The sequence below is a fragment of the Octopus bimaculoides genome, chromosome 3 (genome assembly GCF_001194135.2).
Source record: "Octopus bimaculoides isolate UCB-OBI-ISO-001 chromosome 3, ASM119413v2, whole genome shotgun sequence".
NCBI classification, from domain to species: domain Eukaryota; kingdom Metazoa; phylum Mollusca; class Cephalopoda; order Octopoda; family Octopodidae; genus Octopus; species Octopus bimaculoides.
This window is the reverse complement of record NC_068983.1, coordinates 150,038,885-150,048,614: the sequence shown is the minus strand read 5'-3', so window position 1 is coordinate 150,048,614 and position 9,730 is coordinate 150,038,885. Positions and strand designations below refer to the sequence as shown.

Below are 9,730 nucleotides of genomic sequence, written 5' to 3'. Positions count from 1 at the left end.
CACATACACACACACATATATATACATATATACGACGAGCTTCTTTCAGTTTCCGTCTACCAAATCCACTCACAAGGCTTTGGTCGGCCCGAGGCTATAGTAGAAGACACTTGCCTGAGGTACCATGCAGTGGGAATGAACCCGGAACCATGTGGTTGGTAAGCAAGCGACTTACCACACAGCCATTCCTGCGCCTTATTTTCACCCATTCGATCATCATACGGCGATGCCGGGCAGCGAGTGGGGGACGCAGTCGCGAGCGGCGCGTGTTTTCTCCGACGCGATGACGCCCACCGTCGCCGCGTTTGGTCATTTCAAGATTAATTCATTTATGATTTATTGACGTTATCTCCACTGTGTATATACATTATTTACTTTATTGTCAGACTTGTAAAATGATTTGCTATCATGTAAATGTTCCTGTTTTATCAGTTAGTTAATAATTATATATTATAAATGGTTAATGAAGGGAATAAATTTCTGACTCCTCCTCCTCATTGTTTTTACATCTACCTTTTTCATGCTGGCATGGGTTGAACGACATTTATCAAGACTATATTTTTATAGCAAATGCCCTTCCTGTCATCAACCCTTGTTTTTAAGTAAGGTACTTAATTCCGTAGATTTTTTTGAGCTGCAGGATATATTGTTTAGGGAACATAAATGTTAGTGTTGCTCAAGCTGTATCAGTTAGAAGACACACATACACATGTGACAAACTTCTTTTCTCTAGTTTACATTTACCAAATTTCATTGGCAAGCACTTGTCTGGTTAAGGCAATAATACAAGACACTTGCCTAAGATATCATACAGTGGAATCAAACCCAAAATAATGGATGTGAAGCAAACTTCTTAATCACAGCCATCTCCACTGAAGAAAGGATATTAAATGTTTTCACAATATATTATTGCTAATTATTCTGGTGAAGTAAGTGAAATAAAGCTTTCTACTATTAGCTACCCAAGGATCACACACTCAAGGACTAAAAACTCTTATTCCATACTATAAAGAATTCATCTTTTTCTGCACTGCCTCCTACCACTGCTAAGTCATCACCCCACCCCCTTCCACTATTTTCTTCTTAAGCTGTACAAATCCAACAATCCTGGACATCCATTTGTCTCTATTGATAGGTGTTTCACTGAACTTACTTTGCAAGCTACATTGATAAACTCATATCCCTACATGTTACTACGCTACTTCACATATCAAGTATCCTGACCTTTAGCCTTTTCAGTTCCTTTTCTTTCCTCCTCACAATTCCTATTAGCTGTAGATATTAAAACCTTGTATATTGTCAACATTTCATTACTAGCTCTTAGCACTGCGATCCTTCTCTATCTTATCTTACCCTTACCTTCAACTATTTCTTCTTCAGTGAGTTCCATCTACAAATTACCAATATGATCAGGATACAGAGATGGGTCCTTGTCACACCAGCTTCTATAAGCTATCTTGAGGCTCAAATCTTTTACTTATTTCATTGGACCTACTCCAGAATTGTACAGCCATTACATTGGCATTCTGTGGCAATGAGCTTAGTGCTTTCATTTCTTTCATTGACATTTCTTTGCCCATGTTTGGAATTCTCCTTTACCATCTCTGATATTATAAACCTGACTCACACATTTGCTTTATATTTTCTTCCTCTCACTCTACTCACAACTGACACACCATCCTCACATCATCTTTAACCTTAATGTCTAGTAAAGATGTGGATTTTCTTTATGAATCCAGTGAAATGTGCTATTTGTTCTCAAAACATGTCCACTTTCCATTGTTACTTAATTCTCAGTGAGCTCAGGCTATTGAAAGTCTGCACTTTCACTCCAAACAAAAGCAGTCTTTTTTTTTTTTAAACCACTTTTCACCCATTTATCTAGCCCTAGATTACACCTCTGCCACCATCCAAGCGTAAACTGTAATTCTCTATATGTATATTGGCCACTCTCCTAGCTTACTTTTGTCACTACCATCAGTTAATGTCCACTTTTCCATGCTTGCATGAGTTAAACAGAATTTGTTGTGACAGATTTTGTGCAGTTGGATGCCCTTCCTGTCACCAACCTTCACTGGGAGTAATATTTCCCTTTGGTCAGATGTGTTTTTTTTTTTTTTGTGGACAACTGGAAATGAACAACCTCACTCATATAAGGATGATTCTCATTTACAACCATCACATGATGTCTTAGACAAGGGTGCATACAAACACAGTTACCTGCACTCACTCTGTGTTTTCGGTAACACCATATTTTTTAAATCTACTTCATATAGATCATCTTTTTCCACAGAGAAGGATGCCCTTTGTCATCAACATGGATAAATATTTTCAAAACCTCATCTATCACTTTTCTATTATATTATGACTGTCTCCACTTGAGTGCTAATTATATTTCCAAGATAACAGCTTACTAATTGCCATTCAAGCATTTCCTAACCACTCATGTAGATAACTACTCTAGTTCACCTGGTACACTTACCATTCAGTTTCTTTGAAAGATTGCAAGAGGTTCTATGGCACCTTTATGTACTAAACGTCTCTGCCTCCTACCATCCTGCTTGTGAAGCTGTTTCCTTTATGTCACTCTTTTCACTAACACCATAGTCTTGGTAATGTTTATCTTCAGGTCTTTTAACTCAAGTCCATTTATTTTGACTTCTTTGATTTGATCTACAATAGTTGTTTGATTTGATCTACAATAGAAGCCAAACTTCCTGAATTACTTTAAGCACTTAATTCCTAACTGTGCTTATGGTCGATCTTACTCTCATTTATGACCTTAACAATTCTTCCATCTACACCTAATTGATAAAAACCTACTGCATGCCGGCTATGAACTGTCAAATTTTAATTTGTATTTGTTTCATTGATTCTTAAGTTGATCTATCCATTAACATCAGACCCTAATGTCTCTCATTTATTTTGTAGTAGTTGAATATAGCACTGCTTCACAAATACATTGACATTTTCACCATCTCAATACTTAATCCTTACTCTCTATAGTCATTGTCTCTTACCTACTGTCTTTAGGTCAAGCATAGGCAACTTGAAGTGGGCCGCTTGAGATATAACTCATCATCAGGTGGGCTGCACTACCAAAAACATTCAAGGTAATTTTTTGTTAGGTATGCCATTTAGAAAGTCCTGCAGATCACAGTCTACCCATGACTGCTCTAGATATTACTTGTTTTCTCTCCCAGCAAGACAGTTCAATGCATCAAATTATTCCATATCTTTGTAGATCAGTATTTTACTCTACCGCTGCTTAGCTTGCAGGTTATCTTGTAGGAACTTTGAATTACCCTTTTCACCACATATATTCTCTGTGTAATTAAGAATGTGTCATAGCAGACACCCACCTGGACATATTTTTAGCTTCTTTACTCTCCTTCAGGCTGTAACTTTTCCTAATATTTTATTGGAAGACATTCAAGGGTTGCAGCCAAGGGCATTGATACAAATGTTGACCCTTGGTTCTTTGTCACCTCTGTGGTACATTATAGGTAAGCTCAGAGTTATCATGCGACAAGTAGTTGAATGAGGTCTGCTTGGACACGCTAAAGACCACAAAAATGGTTTGCCTTTTAGAAGTAATAAAAAAGTTTACTCATAAACAGGTAGAAAAAAGAAAATGAATGCATCTAAGCAAGCAGGCACAGAAGACATTTACTCTTTAACCCCTTCATTACCAACCCGGTTGAAACCAGCTCTGGCTCTGAGTACAAATGTCTTTTGAATTAAAATCTTCCACCAAACCTTAGTCACAATTTATGTTCCTAACACTAGCTGAATGATAACTAAGTTATTTTACTAAATTCTTTGTTATATTTTGAAGTAATTGAAAGAAATACAGATCATCTCAAAATAAATACAGAAACGAAAGGGTTAATAAATGAAAAAAAGTATTTCTGATAACAGTAAGCGGAAGAGCACTAGCAGTAGTTTTGCTAGAAATGGTAATGTAAGGAGATTGCACTCTATATAGACTAGCAACTAGAAAAGGAAAGAACACAAACGATATACATTACAAGAGACACAGTGTCTCCCCCCACCCCACCCCTGAATACATCCAGGTAAAAACAAAAAGTGACAATTTTCCTTTAAAATAAAAGATAGAAAAGCAAACTTCCATATGTTCTCAAAGCAACTGTTACAAGAGGCCCTGGTCATCATATGGCATAATGTTTGCTTCATTTTCTGAGAAGGGCATAAGAAAATGTGTACCAGGTCCTTAAATCCAGTGATGAAGCAATAGGCAGAGCTGGTGCCCACAGACATCTAGCCACAGACTTCTGTGTCACAGCACATTAGTTTGGATGTTGGCTCTTGGTTCGTCTCCACCTTTGCAAAATAATCTCATGTAAGAAGAGAGACCCACCTTCCTTTGGGAAGTAAGACTCCTCTTCAAAGGAGTTACAATTCTTTGAATAACCAATGAAAAGCTGCTGCACCATCTAAATAACATGAAAGAGGTGTGATATATTGATTGAGAAGATGGGGTTAGATTTTGTGGAATATTGAAATAAAAACTGCTGACCAAACTAAGCACTCTATGAAGAACTGTATATGAACTACCTTGAGGACATGACAGAATTCAAGCTTAGTCCAACATAGAAAATGTTCTTGAATGCTTTTGATAGTTTTGGCTGAAAGGGGGTTGCTGTCACAGAGTGCTCTGATCCAGCCTAGGTGGTGTCTTTTCAACTGTATGTGGGTTTGTTGCGTTTTTGTGTTTTAGTTGTATTTATTTACTTACCTTGCATATCTGTATATTTTATTTAAATTCTTTATTATACTGCATATTCCATTTCTTAGAATAGATCCATCATATCCCTGCATGTTGTAATAAGATTGATATCAGAAAGGGCATCTAGCCACAAAACACTGCCTCAAACATTCCTATTTAACTGCATGAAAAATACAGATATAAAAGTGATGATGACATTACAAAATATTTTTGTCCCACCTCTCATTTTTATGTAACCATAGATCTTGTAACCCGACTTTTTTTGTAAGTGTCCAACCCATGCTAGCATGGAATACAGATGTTAAATGATGGTGATGATGATGAGTGTATGTACTCTTATGGTAAATGAAGTAAAAAGATTATTATTGTTGTTATATGCTTGAATTTGTTTGGAAAATGCAAGTTGAACAGCTAAGTTTGCTAGTCATGCATTAAAAGCAATTTCAAAATAACATGTAGTAACAATTTAGTTTCAGCTAATATTTGGTCAACTAGAGATGTAACCAATTAATACTTTATTATTCAAATTAGTTTATTATAATTGTAAATGCATACAACTACTACAAAAGTACTGCATCTCAATTTGAAAGAAAATTAGAATCCAATTATATTAAATTAACTCAGATAAAAATGTCCTTGTTTCCACACACTGTCATATACATTCATTAATAGAGGACAGCCAAGTGCAACATGACTGTTCTGATACATAAACTATTTCTGAATATGGTTATAAAAACCTAGACACATTTTTCACACCTCTCAGATGGACGTATGATTGTATTGATTGCTCACATTAAGCAAGAGATCAAGTCACTTCCACCAATTTAAGGAAAGAGATGCTAAAAATGTTTTCTAGGTACTACAGAATTACTGCATATGGAGAAGCTACTGTGTCACTAGAATTGTTTTATAGACAGAAGACAAATCTTTGTATATTTTTCTTTCTATTTTTTGTTACCTTCTGAAGTATGTTATTTTCTTCAGTTACCTTTTTTTTCTTTTCTTTTTCAGCATCATTAATGGATTTGCCCTCCCATTGAAACAAGAACACAAATTGTTTTTAATCAGGGTTCTTATCCCATTGCATAAAGCTCGCAGCTTGAGTCTTTACCATGCACAAGTAAGTTAATTCAAACAGATCTTTTTACATCAGTTGAACTATTATTAATCCTTCTTAAGGAATATCTTTCAATTTGATTGTAGTCAGAGAAATTCATTATTAATCCGATTTCTTTTCTAGTCATGTAATCTCAATTAACTTTTAATGCTTTTTTAGTCGTGACAACTTTGATAAATCTCAAAATTTACATTTGTGGTGACTTAGGTTTTAGTCATTATTAAATTTATAATTTAGTATCATATTCTAAAAGACAACCACACCAAAATTTCATTTTAGAAATTGGACTTGACTTTCTCCAGATTAAAATCAGATTTTTGGCGAGCTGTGTACAAAGATATAGTGAGTAAATGATTTCAATGATGAATTCAGTGTCAAGGTATGAGTTCATCATGGCTCAGTCCTCAGTCCTCTCCTATTCAACATAGCTACAGGCTATCACAGAGGAGTTTATAACTAGATGTTCTTTGGAACTCCTTTATGCTGAAGACCGAGCTCTCATAGCTTAAATCTATAGGAGAATTTGAGAGAAAATTCCAGGCATGGAAACTAGACCTAGAATCAAAGGGTCTTAAGTAAACTTAGCAAAGGTTTTAGTTAGTAAGAAAGAAAACAAGACTCTAGTATCTTCAGGGAAATGGCTTTACTCAATATGCAGACAAAGGATAGGTATAAACTCTACATGCTGTATCCAATGTAAAGTATGGGTACACAAGAGCTGAAATGGAATCAAAGGCAGTCAAGCAGAGAACATAAGCTTCACATGATAGATGCACTGGTGCAGTACACACTAAGAACACCAGATACAAACACTCTTGAATATTGGGATGGCTCACTAGTAGTTGATAACTTGTTACCTGGGAGATGTAATTAGCAAAGCTGCAGGCAGCTCTGAAAATATAAAAAGCAGAGTAAGAAAGGGTTTGAGAAATTTCAGGGAGCTACAACTACTGTTGACAATGAAGGTTCTTTCCTACAGAGTGCTGGGAAGATTGTATGATCCTTGAGTTAAAACTGCAATACTGCTTGGTAGTGAGAGGTGGCACTTGAATGCAGAATACTTGAGAAGACTGAAAAGAAAAGAAATGAGCATGCTCCATTGCATGTGCAATATAAGTGTGAATAGATGATACAGTATAAATTTACTGAGAGAAGCACTGGGCATAAGAAGACTAAGTTGTTTATAAGAAGGAAGATTGTGCTGGTATGGACATGTGATTGCATATGAATGTAGACAGTTGTATAAAGAAATGCCAGTTGCTAAATTTGGTTGGAGTTGTGGAAAAGGTGACCCAGAAAGATATGGGATAAAGTGGTAAAGGCTGATCTCAGGATTCTGAACCTCATGGAGATGATGGGAAAGCACTGTAATGTGTAGCAATATGAAGTTCTTAAGACCTGCCCACCTCTGCAAAATTGGCTTTTGGAAGCACTGTTAGGTCAGGTATGGGGGCATGCATTATTGCTGCATGTCACTGCATCTACTCACCATTCATCTGTATCTGCTTCCAACAAAGTTTTAATTAAAGCTTTATTGCAAGTTTTTCACTTGTTACTTATGCCCCATCCTGGAGTAACTTAGATCCCACTAGTACAGATGTGCACCTCACTCTGAGTAATATTAGCTTAGGTGTGACAGCCTTAAATGACAAAGTGGAGTGTGAAAAATATCTAACATTTTAAAATTTAAGTGTTAGGTCTAAAAACCATACTGTATGACTTTTAATTCATTTATAGAAACTCCATGCTCTGACTGTTTTAACTATGTCATGTAGAATAGTGATTTGGAGAGCCACAGCAAAGCTGTTGGGAATAGATACATAGATCTCAGAAGAAAGATTAAAGTTTTAACTTAATGCATTTAACACTCTTAGTACTTTGAGTAGAAATACCCAAAGTCTGGAGTGAAGAAAATGAGAGAAAGACATTTTAATTGATACCTTATAATGGAGTAAAACTGTTAATTTTGAAGAAAGAAGGATTGTATTTTGCATTGCACAGAATTTTTTCATAGTTTTTTTATCAGTATGCTGGGAGATATATATATACGTATATGTGCATAAATGCACACATGCGCTTGCATTCACATACATTCCAATTGTTAAATCTTACATACTCATATTTGAAAATATGCACATATACATACATATATATATGCTTACTAACACACATCTACAGTTTACTTTTCTATGTGCTGAACAATGTTTATTTTCTGGATAAGGATACATAAAGTGTCTACTATTGTCTTCTTTTTTTTATTATTTTAAAATGCTATAATTTTTTTCTTGTTCTTTAGCTGGCATACTGCGTTGTACAGTTCTTGGAGAAAGATGCCTCTCTTACTGAAGAAGTAAGTCAATAATTTTATTTGTCTTTCTTATGCTGTCATGTTGCTCTACATGTTTCAAGAAAGCCTGTCTGGAACACTAGGTATCTGTTAATGATTAACTGGTCTTTATGATTTGTACAAGTTTCTCACCATTTTACATTCAGATCATCATCGTTTAACGTCCCCTTTCCATGCTAGCATGGGTTGGACAATTTGACTGAGGACTGGTGAAACCGGATGGCAACACCAGGCTCCAATCTAATTTGGCAGAGTTTCTACAGCTGAATGCCCTTCCTAACGCCAACCACTCAGAGAGTGTAGTGGGTGCTTTTACGTGTCACCCGCACGAAAACGGCCACGCTCGAAATGGTGTCTTTTATGTGCCACCCACACAGGAGCCAGTCCAGGGGCACCGGCAACGATCTCGCACGAAAGATAATGAATGTAAAATGGTGGAAGAAGTAAACTTTTGATAATCCAGAAAAGAATAGTAATTCCACTCTTATTTCTGTTGACTGCTTTTGACCTCTTGCTTTCTGCCCTGTGTGTGCTTGAACTTTAGAACCTGCACCATTGATTTGTCCAAGATCTAGCAATTGAGTGATTCAGTTAATAGGCTTACTAGCTTATCACAAACGTTGCATTATACTTGAAAACAAGACAAATCTATTCTACCTAAGATTCAATAGCTACTTAACCTCAATCAAACTTGTTATATCAGCTCTTGGGCACTCCTACTCTCCTAAGTAACATTTAGTTGCCACAAATATTGCTTCAGATTGCAGAATCATTTAATAAGGTTTAGCACTGAAAGACACAAGTACAAGCATCATCATCATCATCATCGTTTAACGTCCGCTTTCCATGCTAGCATGGGTTGGACGATTTGACTGAGGACTGGTGCAACCGGATGGCTACACCAGGCTCCAATCCAATTTGGTAGAGTTTCTACAGCTGGATGCCCTTCCTAACGCCAACCACTCAGAGAGTAGAAAAAACAATTTTTTTTAGAAATGTATGTTGCTTCACATCAACATGGTTCTAGGGTCAGTCCCACTGTGTGGAACCTTGGGAAAGTGTCTTCTATAGCCTCAGGCCAACCAAAGCCTTGTGAGTGGATTTAGTTGATGGAAACTTAAACAAGCACATGGTGTATGTATGTATATATGTGTCTGTCTTTGTGCCTGTTTGCCTCCTCACCACTGCTTAACAACTGGTGTTGGTGTGTCTCTGTAACGAAGTGGTTCAGCAAAAGAAACTGATAGAATAAGTACCAGGCTTAAAAAATAAGTACTGGGGTCGATTTGTTCAGCTAAAACTTCAAGGTGACATGGCCACAGTCTAATAACCGAAGCAAGTAAAATAAAAGAATATAAAGTAGCTAACTCTCTGTCAAATTTTTAAATAGATAATTTTAATCAAATATAATTTGTATTTGATCTTCCAATTTAAAGCTTAGTTTCCTTTGTGGTCTTATAATTAGGCTATAAAATAGTCTCTGCAACAAGCTTAAGTGACAAACACTTTTGACCTT

General features: G+C 36.2%; 1 protein-coding gene across 3 annotated transcripts in view; it reads left to right on the top strand.

Annotated features, from left to right (window-relative positions):
- The window catches only part of LOC106876669 (serine/threonine-protein phosphatase 2A 56 kDa regulatory subunit alpha isoform), a 346,085-nt gene that overhangs the window by 234,782 nt on the left and 101,573 nt on the right, over positions 1-9,730 (top strand). For all 3 annotated transcript variants that reach the window (XM_052966626.1, XM_052966625.1, XM_052966627.1), the window contains exons 7-8: positions 5,762-5,870; positions 8,164-8,217. In XM_052966626.1, the coding sequence (XP_052822586.1) occupies positions 5,762-5,870; positions 8,164-8,217 (163 nt within the window). The remainder of the gene's footprint in view (positions 1-5,761; positions 5,871-8,163; positions 8,218-9,730) is intronic.